Source organism: Natrix helvetica (assembly GCF_964273705.1).
Source record: "Natrix helvetica genome assembly, chromosome: 2".
In the NCBI taxonomy this organism is placed as follows: Eukaryota; Metazoa; Chordata; class Lepidosauria; order Squamata; family Natricidae; genus Natrix; species Natrix helvetica.
The window spans coordinates 271717239-271735284 of record NC_138552.1 but is presented as its reverse complement, the minus strand read 5'-3'; the positions used below and the strand labels follow the sequence as shown (position 1 = coordinate 271735284).

Genomic DNA, 18046 nt, shown 5'->3' with positions numbered 1-18046 from the left:
AGAATGTACTGAACATTTTTGGTGATACGTTTAACAACTTTACTTGATATAAAATAGGAACATGGGAAACTGCTTCATGCCTAGTCAAACAATGGCTCGTCTTTGTCTCTGCTGATTAGAATCAGTTAATCCGAAGTCACAGACCCAGCTCTATCTGGAAAGGACAGGCATTAACCTGAGACCTATATGCTTGCCAGGAAGTATCTTCGTCATCGAAGCACAGTGCACTCTGAGAATCTCAGGCAATGTTTCCTAAAGAAAAAACTATCTTTTGTAATGGAGAGGAGCAATGGTGGGTTGCCAATTTTTTTACTACCGGTTTCGGGCGCACTCCCCCCCGCGCTTGCACACATGCGCAACACTTCTGTGCATGCGCAGAAGTGTCTGGGCAGGTGGGTGGAGCCTTCCGCCGCCGCTACTACCAGTTTGCCCGAACTGGGAGCAACCCACCTCTGGAGAGGAGGAGAAATACCATCTTTCTCTTAAAATATAACCTACCCCAAAAGTAACTCCTAGCTTGATTTTTACATGTGAGTCCAATGTAAACCCTATCCCCAAAATAAGCCCTAATTAAGACCCCATGTTCTGTTATTGGCTTCAGAGGCCTTCAGGAAAGCCTTGACGGCCGCAGAAGAAATTCCTGAAGGCTTCTGACAGTGAATAGGAGGCTGGGGATGACACACGCAAATGAGGCGTGTCAGCGGACAACACCTCCCCCAAATAAGAGCTGGTACCTTTTTTGGTGGCAAATATATATATATATATATATAAGACAGGGTCTTATTTTCAGGGAAACATGATAGAGGTATTTGACTAGGATTTGGAAGTCACATTGGAGTTCACAATGGTTAACCCATTGTTGATCAGCTGTAGTTTCTATAAGAAAACTAAGTTTTTCTCCAAATATTTACCTATGAATGGGGAGTCTGTTGTTGAGAATCAAAGAGAAGAATATAAAACAATCCCTAATGAAAACAAAGAAAGCAACTGTAGACATTATTGCTCAAAAACCTGGATGCCTTTGAAAAACAATCATCCTTTGGGAAAGCTGTCTTGCCTGCTAAATTTTAACACTTTCTTCTTCCAGTACATCCTCCCTGAATTTATATTTAGCATATAAGTTGAATAACTAAGGAGAGAGTATATGATATGGTTTCACTTCTTTACTGATCTAGAATCAGTTTGTTTCTTCATGTTCTATCTTGAGTATGGCTTATTGCCTTACCTATTTTTTTTGTGTATTTTTGTATTTTTCCCAAAATATATTTTTCAATATTTATGGAATCTGGATTGGAAAAAGATGCGTTTGGTTTTAAAATTGGAGGAAGAAATGTCAGTAACTTGCGCTGCACTGATGGATTTACTCTGATAGCTCTGATAGATAGCTCTAATGATAATAGGAGCACAGTGGACAAATGGGACTAAAATTACATATAGTATAATGGAACTAAAATTGAATATAAAAATATCAAACAAATGACAACTAAGACAACAACTAGCCTTGGAACTGACAGTGAAGATGTATCAAAGTGGTAGACAGCTTCTGCCTTTTAGGATCAACCATTATAAGGAACAAGAGTCAAGAAATACACTGCAGACTAACTCTTAGCAAAACAGCTATAAAGACCTTGGAAAAGATATTCAAATGCCATTATTGTTTATAGAAATCTTAACCTTGCAAGCAACGGTATGCTTTGTGACACATTATGGAAATAAAAATTCTAGATAAGAAGTATTGACACTTTTGAACTTTGGTGTTGGGGAAGACTCCCGAGAACACAGTAAAACAGTCAAAAAAGGAAGAAACAAAAAGAACCAAATGGGTCATGAAACAAATCTTAACCTTACCTTAAGAGTAAGGTTCTACATTTAGGCAACAAAAACAGAATGCACAGGTACAGTATAGGTGGTACCTTGCTCACTCGTAGTAACTGTGAGAGGGATCTTGGAGTCCTAGTGGACAACCATTTAAATATCAGCCAGCAGTGTGCAGCAGCTGCCAAAAAAGCCAACACAGTTCTAGGCTGCATCAACAGAGGGATAGAATCAAGATCACGTGAAGTGTTAATACCACTTTATAATGCCTTGGTAAGGCCACACTTGGAATACTGCATTCAGTTCTGGTCGCCACGATGTAAAAAAGATGTGGAGAGTCTAGAAAGAGTGCAGAGAAGAGCAACAAAGATGATTAGGGGACTGGAGACTAAAACATATGAAGAACGGTTGCAGGAACTGGGTATGTCTAGCTTAAGAGAAAGAAGGACTAGGGGAGACATGATAGCAGTGTTCCAATATCTCAGGGGTTGCCACAAAGAAGAGGGAGTCAAGCTATTCTCCAAGGCACCTGAGGACAGAACAAGAAGCAATGGGTGGAAGCTAATCAAGGAGAGAAGCAACTTAGAACTGAGGAGAAACTTCCTGACAGTTAGAACAATTAATCAGTGGAACAGCTTGCCTCCAGAAGTTGTGAATGCCCCAACACTGGAAGTCTTTAAGAAGATGTTGGATAGCCATTTGTCTGGAACGGTATAGGGTTTCCTGCCTAGGCAGGGGGTTGGACTAGAAGACCTCCAAGGTCCCTTCCAACTCTACTATTGTATTGTATTGTATTGTAAATCAGCCCAGAATTCTTACTTGAGGTACAAAGTATTGGGTTCGAATTATCCCACTTTGGACATATTATGTAAAGACCTAGCTCTTTGGAGAAGGCTGTAATGCTGGGAAGAGTAGAAAAGAGAGGTATGACCAGCAACAAGGCGAATGGACTCAGTTACAAAGACGATGGATACGCTGTTGGAAGACCCAAAGGATGAGTTAAGGACAGATCTTCCTGGAGGAGATTTGTCTATAACTGCCTTTCCCAGCAAGTTTGAGAACATGACATGGCTGAAGCAAGTAAGACAGTTTTGTTTTTATTTTGCCTCCCAGTGATCTGCATGGTTTTACATGCTCCAGTATTTGTTTCTTTGTCACCTTTGCTGTCTAAGGAATGTGCAGGAGCCTTCTCCAACACTACAGCTTGAACGAATTTTCCTTGTGTCTAGTTTTTTTCATGGCCCAACTTTTACAATCATAGGTAACTATGGAAATATGACAATAGAAACTGATTGCTGATAGAATAGAATGCGTAGATCGGGGTTAAATTGTGGGGTCCTTGGCACTTTCTGAGCTTGGTGGTTTTCTTGCACACATTTCATTACCAAACTAGATAGCATCATCAATGCTAGAAGGGAGTGGGGTGTGCTCTTATTTTCATATACTAGACTAAAGTGTTCTTAGTTAGGCTGTTCTTTACTGTTACCTTGTTTCTCCCTATTGGGTGTTCCTTGATTGATTGTTGGTCTAGTGTTAATCTTGGAGTACCCCAAGGCTCTGTTTTGGGCCCAGTACTCTTCAACATCTTCATCAATGATTTGGATGAGGGAATAAACGGGGAACTCATCAAATTTGCAGATGACACCAAGCTGGCAGGAATAGCCAACACTCCAGAAGACAGGCTTAAGATACAGAAGGATCTTGACAAACTTAACATTGGGCACTATCTAATAAAATGAAATTCAATGGTGAAAAGAGTAAGGTTCTACATTTAGGCAAGAAAAACGAAATGCACAGGTACAGTATAGGTGGTACCTTGTTCAACAGTAGTAACTGTGAAAGGGATCTTGGAGTCCTAGTGGACAACCATTTAAATATGAGCCAGCAGTGTGCAGCAGCTGCCAAAAAAGCCAACACAGTTCTCTGCATCAACAGAGGGATAGAATCGAGATCACATGAAGTGTTAATACCACTTTATAATGCCTTGGAAAGGCCACACTCGGAATACTGTGTTCAGTTTTGGTCGCTACGATGTAGAAAAGATGTGGAGACTCTAGAAAGAGTGCAGAGAAGAGCAACGAAGTTGATTAGGGGACTGGAGACTAAAACATATGAAGAACGGTTGCAGGAACTGGATATGTCTAGTTTAATGAAAAGAAGGACTAGGGGAGACATGATAGCAGTGTTCCAATATCTCAGGGGTTGCCACAAAGAAGAGGGAGTCAAACTATTCTCCAAGGCACCTGAGGGTAGAACAAGAAGTAATGGGTGGAAACTAATCAAGGAGAGAAGCAACTTAGAACTAAGAAAGAATTCCCTGACCGTTAGAACAATTAATCAGTGGAACAGCTTGCCTCCAGAAGTTGTGAATGCCCCAACACTGGAAGTCTTTAAGAAGATGTTGGATAGCCATCTGTCTGAAACGGTATAGGGTTTCCTGCCTAGGCAGGGGGCTGGACTAGAAGACCTCCAAGGTCCCTTCCAACTCTGCTATTGTAGTGTATTGGTGTTAATCTCTGCTCATATGAGTTTTGATTGCTGGTGAGGAGATATTTTGGTCTTTCTGTTTCCTTTTGGGCTTTCTGATTGTCTCTGAGTGGTATTAGATGTTGCTCTTCTCTATGTGTCTTCTGATGAACTAATCTGCATTTAGTTGCCAAGCTGATGTCCTTGCTTTTCAATACTTGATTTATAGTCTTCATTGCTGTGATATCCAGTGTGATTCAATGTTTTATTTCTGGACTGCTTTGATCAATCTGTGATCCTAGGAAGGTGAATTCTTGCACACATTCAATCTCTTTCATCATCAATTGTTATTTTGACATTTCCATTCCTCACACTGGTTGTAAGTTTGGCCTTTTTGATGTTCAGGGCCACTTTGGTTTCTGAGAGGAGAGTTGTGTTGTCAACATATTGAAGATTGTTGATGTTCCTTCATCCAAGTTTCCTTATGATCACTTCAGCATACAAATTGAATAAGAAAGGTGAAAGAATGCAATCTTGCTGTACTCTTTTACCTTGAACCAGTTGTCTCCATATAATGTTCACAGTGATTTTCTGAAACATGTTGATTAACTGCACCAACTAGACCAGATGTCTTCTGGGGCTCTCCACAGCTTGTCACAAAGTTTTCTTGTAGACAGTGAAGCAGATGTAGATATTCTTTTGATAATCCTGAGATTTTTCCATGACCCAATGTAGATTTCCAATATGGTCACTAGTGTCACGACCCCTTCTGAAGCCATTTTGAACATCTGGTAATTTTCTTTTGATGGTCAGTGCCAGATGTTGTATGATCTTAAGGAGAATCTTGCTAATAGGATGAGGACAATTATGTGGTAATTGGAGCAATTTTTGGAGTCACCCTTTTTTGGGGAATGGAATTAACATGGATCATTTCCAATCCTATGGCCAAGTATTAACTTCTTAAGTTTTCTGGAACAAGGCTGTGATAGTTGTGGGTGATACAGGCCTCAACAGTTCTGTGGGGCTTGTATGAACGCTTGGGGCCTTCTTGTTTGCCAATTGGCTCATTGTCCATAAAACCTATTCCTAAAGGATGGCTGGTTCTATTTCTGCTTCCCTTTCTTCTTCATCCTGAGGAGACTAGACCTGTTACTGCCGAGTCCCTTCGGGGAGAGGGGGCGGTCTAGAAATCTAATTAAATAAATAATAAATAAATATAACTCTTCTATATATTCTTGCCATTTTGTTGGCCAGACAATTCTTTCTGTTACTTGCTTGTGATGATGTTTTTATGAGCAGTAAATGGCGTTCAAATCTTTTTGACTTGTACTGATGTATCCCTCTTTGGACATCTGTATTCAGTCTCCTTGTTTCCTCACAGTTGCCATTCCACCTTTGGCTGATTTTCTTCACTCAACTATTCTGATGGTGGCATCTGAGAGCCATGTATACTTGTTCTCGGGCTTTTTGTACGGTTTGCATTTAACTGCTGTTTCAGTGATGATCAGTTGAATTCCTTGCCACTCTTTGTCAAACAGCTTCTTAGTAGCATCCAGTAGTTTAATTTTTATTTTATTTATTTATTTTCTTCGAATTTCTAGACCGCCCCCTCTCCCGAAAAGGACTCGGGGCGGTGTACAGTCCACACAACAAACAATAAGTATCAAATACAAATACAGATATAAATACACATAAGGAGGAGGTTAAAAATTTAAAAAGAAATGTACGGAAGAATATAAATCTGGTTCTAAAAACCCTAAAATCAGTTAAATTTAAAACCGTACCCTATAAATAACCAGGTAAGAATATGTTTCCAGGAGGTAACAGTTGTCACAATTATAATTATGCCAGGCCAGCTAATCGGAACAGGTGAGTCTTCAATTTTTGTCGGAAGGAGCGGAAGTCTGTGGTGGTTCTGATATCGGGGGGGAGGTCATTCCAGAGGGTTGGGCCCATCACAGAGAAGGCCCTACTCCTTGGCGTCGCCCGCTGGCATTGCCTAGTGGACGGCACCTGGAGAAGACCCTCCCTGTGAGAGCAGATTGGCCGCTCAATGTATGAACCTATTGTTCATCTCAATTGCACAGATGGATGAGATTTTGGTGATACCAGAGTTCTTTGGTAGCGGCGTCTTTTTGGTGTTTCCTAATTTGACTCTGCTCTGAGCCATCAACTACCCATGATCTGCACTGCAAACAGCAACTGGATATGTCTTTAACAGTGATAGCTGAGTTGGTCCATCTGTGGCTGCAGAGGACATAGTCAATTGGATTACAGTGCAGCTCACTTGCTGAAGTCCAAGTGTATAGACGCCTTGTGCTATTTGAACCTGGTATTCATGATCCTAAATCAATTTTCATGGCAGCATTGACCAAACTACTCCCTACATCATTCTTCTTCCCAATTTCAAAGCTGCCCTTTTTCTGCTTGGGTGCCAACTTTTACATTGAAATCACCCAGTATGGAAACAATATCTTTTTTGGTCACTTGCTTCAGAGGTTTCTTTTTGATGCTGGCGTAGAAATTCTCTATTTCAAGCTCCATTGCGTCAGTCGTTGGGGCATAATCTTGGACAAGTCTGATTCTGAGGGGTTTGGCACAGATTCAGATGGTTATAATGCGATCATTAATCGTGAAGTAGCTTTCTACTGCTTGGGTGAGTTTCTTGCTTGTGATAAATGCCAATCCATTTGTTTTCCTGATGTCATGTCCTAAGTAATAAATAGTGAATTCCTCAGACTAGAAATAGCCATTGTCTATCCAGTGTATCTCACTGACGCCAAGGAAGTCAATTTTCCACCTGGCCCTCTCCCGTTTGATGGTATCCAATTTACCCTGGTTCATTCCTCAAACATTCCACATTGCCACCCAATGTGTTTTTGTGCAGCTTTACCAACGTGTGTTAGATTTGCCCCAAGTGCATCAGCGATGCCTTGACTACTTACTACAGATGCTTGCTGCCCTAGTAGCTTGTTGGATAGCTTCTGACCTGGGAGTCCTATCATTGACACCATATCTCCATGATGGCAAACCTATGGCACGCGTGCCCAAAGTGGCACATGAAGCCATGTCTCCTAGCACACGTGGCCTTGCCTGTTTGTCTTCCTGGTTTCTGACACGCATGCACATGCCACGATTGGCTGTCCTTCGCTGGTACGGAAGTGATGAAAACCGGTGTGCACATGCACGCCGGCCAGCTGATTATTGGGTGTGCATGAGCAACAGAACCTGAAAGTTCTACTTTTCCAGAGCACGATCCCTTCCCGTGCACGGGAGTGCCGAAAACCAGCCTGTGCATGCGCACCAGCAAGCTAATAGTCAGACATGCATGTGGGTTAGAACCCCGAAGTTCGGCTTCTCTGGAGCGTGGCGCTGACGAGCGTGGGTGCACCGTATCTGTGCAACCTTTTCAGCACTCAGTGCCGAAAAGGTTCACCATCACTGCCATATCTGATTCATTTGAGAGGCTTCCTATAACGTTTTTTGGGTGAGGTTTTATAAGACAGGTTGCCAGGTCTTATCTCGGCCATCCCCATTTATCCAGGCTTGGGACCAGCAAACAAATCCATGGTTGTGTGTGTGCGTGTGTGTGTGCCTGCCTGCTTGCCTGCCTGCCTGCCTGCCTTCCTGCCTTCCTAGAGCTTACCAATTAGGTGGCAACACTAAGTTGAATGTCACAGGCTATCAGGTTGGACCATATTTGTACTAGCTGGAAATCCCGTGGATGTATATCAAAGTGGAAGTTGAAAAAATTGAGAAAGGAAAGAAACAATAAATCTACTTCCATATTATTCCTGAAAACAATGTGAGGGGGAGAGGGGAGGAGGAAGAGAAGGAGGAGGAGGAGGAGGAGGAGGAGGAGGAGGAGGAGGAGGAGGAGGAGGAGGAGAAGAAGAAGAAGAAGAAGAAGAAGAAGAAGAAGAAGAAGAAGAAGAAGAAGAAGAAGAAGAAGAAGAAGAAGAAGAAGAAGAAGAAGAAGAAGAAGAAGTAGTAGTAGTAGTAGTAGTAGTAGTAGTCACTGGAAGCTGTCAAGAAGAGTTTGGACTGTCATCTGCCAGAAATGGTGTAGGGTCTCCTGCTTGGGTGGGAGGTTTGAACTAGATGACCTATAAGGTCCCTTCCAACTATGTTAATCTGTAAATAAGGAGCAGAAGAAGAGGAGGAAGAGGAGAGGGAGGGAGGAGAAGGAGATAGGTGTATGGATTTTTAATCCTTAAACTTATCTCAGCTATTCTGTAATATTTTTATAATGCTAGAGCTTATACCAGGGGTGTCCAAACTTGGGAACTTTAAGACTTGTGGACTTCAACTCCCAGAATTCCCCAGCCAGCTGGCTGGGGAATTCTGGGAGTTGAAGTCCACAAGTCTTAAAGTTCCCAAGTTTGGACACCCCTGGCTTATACTGTTGTTTTCATCTGTTTCAGGCCTCAAAAACTCTGGAAGACACTACCCCTTCAATATCTAGTAGTCGTAGTCAAAAGAGACTATTAGATCTTTAAACAAGAAGCTTCTGAGCCTCTAGTTGACCATACTACAGCCTAGCCCTCTGGCACTTTGCTAGCATGTTTTGGACATACTATGTGGAAATGTAACTCCCTTGAGAAGTCCATGATACTTGGAAAAATGGGAGAAAGAAGAGACAAGCCACAGTTACAGCAGCAGTGAATGCACCAGTGAGAGGCCAAATTGAAAACAGATAATTCTGGGCAGATTCTATCCATGTATTCAAATTTGAAATTTATTTGTTTGTTTGTGAGTGTATGAAATTTGTCTGCTGCCCATCTTGCCACCCATCTTGGCTGGATGGGCACTTAATTATGTGTATCTTTATTTGAGAAAAATAGAGTAAGTGGGTATTAGGAGGGGCAAGCTCATGTAAGATGAGCAGGAGGTATTCTTTGGGAGACTTACGATCAGCAGCTGTGCCAAATGCCTGAAGAATTGTGTCTCAGTTGGCACAGATGCTTGAACTCACTGGCTGAAGGACTTGTTTAGGGTCATTACAAATGGAGGAGCAAGTGACAAGTATTTATGTGAGAAAGATTTGGTGAGTGGCTGCTGACCTTAATTTAAAAAAAGACTGCCAGTAACAAAGAAACCCTCAGAATAATATTGGCACACTTTATAATGGTACAACCAAGTTCTCCAAAACATCTCAGGGGTTGCCACAAAGAAGAGGGAGTCAAACTATTCTCCAAGGCACCTGAGGGTAGAACAAGAAGCAATGGGTGGAAACTAATCAAGGAGAGAAGCAACTTAGAACTGAGGAGAAATTTCCTGACAGTGAGAACAATTAATCAGTGGAACAGCTTGCCTCCAGAAGTTGTGAATGCCCCAACACTGGAAGTCTTTAAGAAGATGTTGGATAGCCATTTGTCTGAAATGGTATAGGGTTTCCTGCCTAGGCAGGGGGTTGGACTAGAAGACCTCCAAGGTCCCTTCCAACTCTACTATTGTATTGTATTGTATTGTATTATTGTATTATCAATTCCCTTCCTCCAAAATACTTTTCCAGATCAGGTTTACAGCCCATAGGTGTATGCTGCTAGGCTACCTCCAGCAAGGGCCTATTTTGTTAAGTAAAATAGGTCACCATGAATATTTCACAGCATCTGATAAATAATTCATCCCCAAATTCAGTAGGGGGTTGATCCTATAGAGTAATTAGTTAACTTCCCTAGGAGTGGATTTGGGCCAAGGGAGTCTGCCTTCACCAGCATCTCCTGCTCGTACGTCTCCTTTCCACCTGGGGTTTAGAAACAGACTGAGAAGCTGCCATTGAAGTTGGCTTTGTTGTTTCTGCATGAAGCTCAAAAGTAAGTCAGCTCTGGGCTATAGACCACGTAGTTTTAAATCTTTGAACATGTTATGAGAGTATTTCTGGGCATAAACCAAAGCTCTTCTGAACAGCCAAAGCCCCCCCCTCCCCTCCCTTTCTCCTGGGATTAGCATTCCAGGTTCCCAGAATGAATTAAATTCACTAAAATGAGCTGCCAAGGAGATTGCTAGCATAGCAGGGACTTTTAAAGCCTTTCTATGACATCATTTTCTTTGACTTGAAAATAAAGGCAGTGATTAATTTCAGCTTTACAAATTCCCTGCGATGAGAAGTAGGGTGGATCCAGTCCAAAGTAGAGGGAACTAATAACAGGGTTTGGTACTAAAGACTGTGTTCAAACAGCAGAAATGTTGCTGAAAACCAGGACATTCTGTAATGTTAATGCTCCCCCACTACCCAGACAGACAGTATGCTATAAGTAATGAGCAAGGGTATGGGTATTGCAGTTACTTGTTGCCAACCTAGCAAAAAGATGAGGCATGTGACTAAATCTAGGTGGGAGAGGTTTCTTTCTACCCCCTAATATGGAAAACCAGACAGACTTCAATGCATGCCTGGAATTTTACTGGCTGTAGCTCTGCTGTATTGAGTTCCCAGCATTGATAACATTCCAAGAGCCATTTTTAGTGGTGACACTTGAACATGATAAATTAAAGGAGTGCAGGAAGGCAGTTTGGAAGTGAGTTATAGACTGGGGGAGGCATAGAACTAGAATTCCCCCAGGGGCCCTTTGTTGGGGTTTTATCTCTGGCAATTGCAAGTCTTAAATGATATGTCTTGTTGTACTTCCCATTGAGCAAGATGGAAGCAAGCCAAGTAGTTATAATCTTAACTTTTAAATTCAAAATTCTACATCCATAGTTTGACATGGACTGCCCTGGTTTTCCTGGAAGTGTTCCAAAGCAGCTTTGACCCTTCAAGGGTTAGGAGCCTCAAATGGCCCTGCTTTGAGTGTGAAGCACTTCCAGAATAGTGAGGACAGCATTGGAAAACTTCCAATAAGGTTGGAACAACCTGACGTAAAATCAAAACAGCCACAGACAGCACGAAACTTTACAAATGTTTTTTCACCTTCCCAGGGCTTAGCATTTGGCAGTCATTGTGCCCCCCCCTTTAGACTTTTTAATTCACTTTGAATAATCAGCTCTGATTCCTTGATTAAAGTAGGAAGCGTTATCTCCAGGTGTTATTTGGAGATGGGACAGTAAACAGATGCAATGAGAAGATGATGGCTACTTTGGTAAGAATAATGGTACGTGTAAATCAAATAGGCGTGTCAGTATTGGACTAGAATCTGGGAGGCCCAGCTCCAAATTCACAGTCCGCCACGGATGCTTTTGGGCAGGATTGTTGCAATGGTAAAAACAAATGTAGGATGCTTGGGTACTTGGAGGAAAGACAAATAAATACTAATAAATCGTCTGCTACCTTTGAGTAAAAAGCAAGTTCTGTTGGAGGAAGTTGAGCTGAATCCTCTTTCAATACTGCTCTGCTGTTTTTTACTTTTGTCATTGGCTTTAATAGGAGGTAGCTTTATGCCCCTTTGCTTAATCTCAGCCTTTTTCTATTGGAAGTTCTGCTACTTGAACTTTTTTTTCTTTTTCTTTTTTGCTGGACAGCCCAGTCTGTTTTTCCTGTTTGGCCTCTATTCACACCCTCCTCCTATCTTAGTTAGGGTCTGATTTGATTGCAACTGCACATCTGCATCATGGTTACCCTCTTCCTTCCTACCACATATTCTTGAGTAACTATTTATGCCAATCAAAAGACACAGCCCTGCTGGCCATGTTCCTGCAAATATCTGATGGGGTTTTCTTGCTTTCGTTTTGGTAGGGCATCATTAGGAAAAGGTTAAAAATATGATCTGATGATATTATTACTGACAGCGGGGACAGAGTTGATACGGACAGTCGTTAATGGAAGAGGAAGCTGGGTCAGCATATGAGAGGCATAGCCCCTCTGGTTCTGCTCCAGTGCTTTGTTGGTACTTGTTTGGCAAGGGATAACGGGGGCTGCCAGATAAAGATGCCCGCCCAGGTGTGCCACTGGCAAGAACCTGTGGGGTGTATGCAGCTTGGAAGGGGTGCATTCTCATCCATCCCAAAACCTGCCTAAAATAAATGTGTTTGCCTTATGAACTTGCCACATTGTGGATTTGTATGTGTGCGTGTGTGTTTCATCTTGGATCTACTCTTGTTTCCTCCGGCTGCTTTTTTACATGGATTGTGAGAAAATGTACTGCTATTTGCAGCGCAGCAAAGCGAAGGAATCTTCCTATGAGTAAATGAGGCTGTTTGGTTAGCCGATTTGCTTTGCCCGTCTTTCTTGTTGTGCTTTTGCAGAGGTCTGCAAAGAGTCTCTCCCTGCACACAGAGGGTGTTCTCTGGCACGCAGAATCCACTCTTGTGCACGACCCATAATAACCGCAATGGTTGGTAGCAGGGTGAAATCACAGCAACTTCTGCGTGAAAGATAGCAAGCCAAGCCAAGTACTTGCACTTCCTGAGTCATTGCTCAGGCTGTGGGCTACAGTTCTTCTCCAGTGGAAACATGCTATGCATACTAACCTCGCTGCAGAGCTCCCTGAATCAATGACAAAACAGAGCTAAACATTTCTCTGTTGCATGCTTCACAGTGAGTGAACGAACTAGATGGATGTGGATCATTCTCTTGTGTCGTCTCAAGGTAACAATGGTGGAAGCAAGTTGTTGTCCGATCTATAATGATGCTTAAAGATTCACCACTGGCTGGCTGTATTTCACTGGGCTTGTCTGGGGCAATCTGAGGCTGCTGTTTAGCACACTAAGAATCTTAATTAAGGGTGTTAACCCTTGGAAGAAACAGTAGTCACCATGAGAGATTGATCAATCATGTTAGCTTAATTACCACACCAGAGCTTTGAGTACTTGCAGTAAAATTGGGGATTTGATATGTTAAAAATCGCTCACACAGAGAGGGACTTCTCCGGGTGCCGTCCGCCAAACAGTGTCGGGGGGCGACATCCAGGAGTAGAGCCTTCTCTGTGATGGGCCCAGCCCTGTGGAATGACCTCCCCCGTGACATCAGGATTATTTCCGATCTCCGCTCCTTCCGTGTACAGTTGAAGACCCACCTCTTTCAATCATCCGGCCTGGCTCAACCGTAATCTTTTCATATTCCTCCTGACTGTCTTTTTTAAATTTTAAATTTTTATTGTATATTGGATTTTTTATTTGTTAATGGTTTTAATTTGTCTTAATGTTTTAATCTATTACCTCCTCCGTGCATGTATGTCTTTGTATATATGTATGTTTATATATGTCTTGGTGTACGCCGCCCCGAGTCCTGCCCGGAAAGGGAGCGGCTAATAAATCCAAATTTATTATTATTATTATTAATTGGTCTGTAGAAGAGTGAGATTCATCACAAGAGGGAGAGAGAGCATGCCAGCTTCAAGCCCTTTTCCTCCCCATTCAGTCGGCCAAGAACTGGTGGCTTGCTTATCCAGAGAGGCCCGAGTCCTTCAGAAGCTATTCCGTGCTTAGTCTCCTTTTTCTCCAACTAGCTTCTCAAGAGGCCATGCATGTTGTCTACAGACAATCTCCTTCGGGCTAGTTCCTTGCCATGGCTTCGTTGTCAATAATGATTCTTCCTCTTTTTTTTCTTGCTGCAGGAGGGGGATTCACTAGGGGCTATGGAGAAGCTCTGCAGGCAGCTGACTTACCATCTCAGCCCCCACTCTCAGTGGCGACGCCAGGGCATGGTGAAGAGGAAGCCGCAAGCTTGGTGAGTAAACGTGGGATGGCTGGAAACCACCCTTCTGGTCATAGCAGCAAGTTGGAACCTTTTGAAAAATACAAGAGGTAGCATCTATATGGAGAGAGGAATTCAAGACATTTTAAAATAGTCTTCAGTTGATCTCAAATGCAGCAGCCTGCAGGTTGGCAAATAAGTCACATACCCAAATTATAACTGCGTTGTGGGCTCTGCACTGGTTACCTAGATGTTTCTAGCTGAAATCCAAAATGCTGCTTTTACTGTATCTATAAAGCCATATATGAAGTGTGTGTGTGTGTGTGTGTGTGTGTGTGTGTGTGTGCCAGCATAACTCTGGAACGCCTCGAGCAATTTCAACCAAACTTGATACACACATGACTTACTCTCTGAAAACAAATACTGTGGGGGGTAAGACACCCCTAATACCCTTCAGGCTGTGTGTTCTGTTAAGGTACAGCCTGTTGAGCCTTAAAATGGCTTCTACTGTACTGCCTTAAAATGGCTTGTAGTGTACAGGGCAGTGGAGTTGCCGTGGTAACTGCTTCACAGTACTCCACAAGGGGGCTCCCTCTGGTAAGGGAGAAAAGCCAACATTAGAAATTAAGTTTGGTCCTGACATTTTCCCCCTATAAATAAATACCTGGGCAACGCCAGGTTATCACCTAGTTGTTTATACCTTGAGAATTTCTTTTCCACATAGAAGTGACCCATGCAGGGAATGCTCCTTGGCCAAAACTGTTAGTGGTACCAGGTGAAGGAGGTAATGGAAATTGGGGTTCACTGTTAGCCTCTTTCTTTGGTGGCAACTGTACTTTGCTGTCTTCTTCCCGTCAAGGCTTGGCTAGTATTCATCTTGATGGCTTCCCACAAGCTAGCAAAAAATGGTTTGTACTTAAGGGGCATGTGGGGAATGATACCATCTCTCTGTTGACTTATGTGAGATGGGCGACATATAAGTTTAATAAATAAATCTGTTTCTTGCTTGATGAATTTGTGATTTTTTTAAAAAAAAATTGGTTTTCATTCTGTTTTCTATGGGTTTAATTTATTGGGGTTTATTGGGCTGTAAGAACCAGGTCTTTATAGCTTTTTGAAAACTTAGGAGTGTGGGGTCAATCTAGTTTCTGGGGGAATGCTATTCTAGAGATGGGGGCAACAACTAAAAAGGCCCTACGGCTTATCCAATGGGTGTTTTTTGCTGTCCCAAAGTCTCAAAATATGACCATGGGACCAGAGGAAGCGGCAACCAGTTGTAAATGTTAGGTGGTTACCAAGTACTAGGAATGCAATCACATGCTTATGGGTGCGGTGTAGCAATTGTAACTATGAAAATGGGTTGTCACTTTTTTCATCTTTGTTATAACATTGAATGATTGTTAAGCCGCCAGACATAAATCAAGGACTACCTGTACACCGTGAATCCTTCGGATAACACTTTATTGCTTTTGATAGAAGAGAACCTTCTATCAAAGCTCACAGTTGAACTGTGGGTTTGTTGGTGATCTCTGAGCTTGGTTGTTTCTGATAATGTTACCTAATTTGGTAATGAAACGTCTACAAGAAAACAATCTAGTTGAGAGACCGCCAAGGACCCGACTTTATTGCTTATAACAATTTATTGTTAAAATCACTGCAAGTCTGCGTAGTTTATGGGAGCGGTTCATATGATCAAGTCTTAATCTTTGAGGAGGAAACTTTTGAACATGAGTCTTGGAATACTATTTATCTAGATTTGCAATAGGTAAAATGGGCTGGATGCTTTGAGTTTTATTATCTTTTAAGAACTATTAAGCTGTCCTGTGGCTTGTTTATTTGAGGATAGCATAAGCATATATTTCTGCAGGTACTAAACAATATCGAGTTTCAGATGGTAGTAAATAGCACATGAAAACAGAACCAGGATGACAAAGGGCATTTGGGAAGTAGCCAAGTCCTCTCCCTCTTTTTCTCAGGTTAAGGAAAGCTGTACAGTATTCTGGGTTAGATATAGTATTTTGCTATTACAATATTACTATTGCTATTATTATTATTAGGTAAACTATTATAAGATCCAAGTGAGAGACACAAAAAAGGAATGGCAACACATAGGTTCAACTCATGGACCATTATAAATCAATACTGAGTGGAGACTTCTCATCATTTCCTGCTAAGCAGCAAGTGGGCATTTTTATTGGCATTATCCTTTGACAAAGTGGAATTTTGTGAACATTATTAAGTATCCGGAGGTGCAGATAACTAACAATCTGAATTGGTCTCTCCACACATCATCCTTAGTGAAGCATGCAAACCATTCCCTGTGTCAGATGAGAAGAGCACATCTTTCTCCTTCTGTCCTGGCCACTTTTTACAGAGGCACGATTGAGAGCGATTTAACAAACTGCATCATTGTCTGGTTTGGTGGCAGCAGTGCCTCAGATAGAAAGTCCATACAGAGAGTGGCAAGGACAACTGAGAAGATTATAGGAAGCTCACTTCCTGTTATTCAGGATACTACTTATAAGTGCTATGTACTTAGAGCTCAAAGCATTGTCAGATACCTTACACACCCACTTTACAGCCCGTTTCTGTTGCTCCCCTCTGGGAGGAGGTTTTGAAGTATTTCTAGCAGGACTACCAGATTCTGTAATAACCTTGTTTCCTATGCCATCCATCTGGTAAACTCGCAAGATTTGTTTTTTTCCGGTAGACTCGAGGGAGGGGCGATTCATGGTATATTCTCACAACCTGATTGGTCCAAAGACTGAGGGAAAAGAAATCCTGAGGGAAACTCAAAGTTGCATGGCCATAAACGCTGCCGAAACACAAACAGACACAACAAGGGCAAATCCACCCCCGCACCTCACCCTGACTGACTAACCCTAACCTATAAGGGGGCGGGATGTCACCCCTCCCTCTCATCTACTGAAAAGAAACGTTCAGGTACGGACCAACATTCTTTTTCCGGTAGACTCGAGGGAGGGGCGACTCATGGGACGTACCCAAACTCCAGTCCCTGGGAGGGAAACCCACTAGGATTCAGGGGGAGGGGCAGTCGCTACCTGCTGCAGAACCCTACGCCCAAAGGAGGCCTCGGCCGATGCAAGGGCATCCAGCTGGTAGTGGCGGATAAATGGTGTCGGGGAAGACCAGGCGGCCGCCCGACAAATTTCTTTGAACAGGGCCCTCGTGACCCACGCCGCCGTAGTGGCCGCACTCCTAGTGGAGTGGGCTGTGATCCCCGAAGGGGGGGGGACGGCCCAAGGCTTCGTAGGCCGAGGAAATGGCCTGTCGTAACCACCTGCCAATGATGGCAGAGGAAACCCTGGCCCCTAGGGAGCCCGGTTGAAAAGAAATGAATAGGACCTCAGACCTACGAAAGGCAGACGTGTGCCTTAGAAAGATGTGTAAGGCGCGACGCACGTCCAGTCGGTGCCATAGGCGCTCCCTCTCATGGGATGGATCCAGACAAAAATTGGAAAGGATAACCTCCTGCGCCCGGTGGAAGGGCGAATTGACCTTCAGGAGAAACGTGGGGTCTAATCGTAAAACCACCCTATCCTGGTGGAACTGGCAGAGGTTGTCCTTGGAGGACAGAGCACCTAGCTCGGAAATGCGCCTGGCCGAAGTTATGGCAACAAGGAACACCACTTTGAGAGACAAAAACCTAAGGTGGACAGTGCGCAAAGGTTCAAAGGGAGCGCCCATCAAGGCCCTAAGAACTAAGGAAGGTCCCACATTGGAAACCTATGGACCGGAGGGGGGCGTAAATTAGCGGCTCCCCTCAAAAACCTCTTGATCAGGGGATGGTGAGTGAGGGACGAATGACCCTCCCCTGGGAGAACCAAAGCTAGGGCGGCCACCTGACACCGCAGGGTGTTATGGGAGAATCCTCCAGGGGGGGCAGATGGAGAGCTGGACGAGGTCCGCAAACCAAGGCCTTCTGGGCCAATGGGCACTATCAGGATGATGTCTGCCCTTTCTACTACCACTTTACTCAGGGTCCCCGGAATCAGAGGGAGCGGGGGAAAGGCGTACTCCAGAGGGCGTCAGTCCCTTCTGCGGCCCAGGACAGGAACTGAGAGAAGAACCTCGGGAGCTGAGCATTCATCGGGGTTGTGGGTAGAATCTGCCACTCCCCATCGTCCACAGTCGCACGGCTCAACCAATCGGTCTGGTGATTGGCCGCGCCCA

The 18046-nt window shown here is 43.3% G+C and overlaps 1 protein-coding gene across 1 annotated transcript in view; it reads left to right on the top strand.

Annotated features, from left to right (window-relative positions):
* The window catches only part of LRRC75A (leucine rich repeat containing 75A), a 78326-nt gene that overhangs the window by 34704 nt on the left and 25576 nt on the right, over positions 1 to 18046 (top strand). The window contains exon 3 of the mRNA XM_081941984.1: positions 13773 to 13885. Within this exon, the coding sequence (XP_081798110.1) occupies positions 13773 to 13885 (113 nt within the window). The remainder of the gene's footprint in view (positions 1 to 13772; positions 13886 to 18046) is intronic.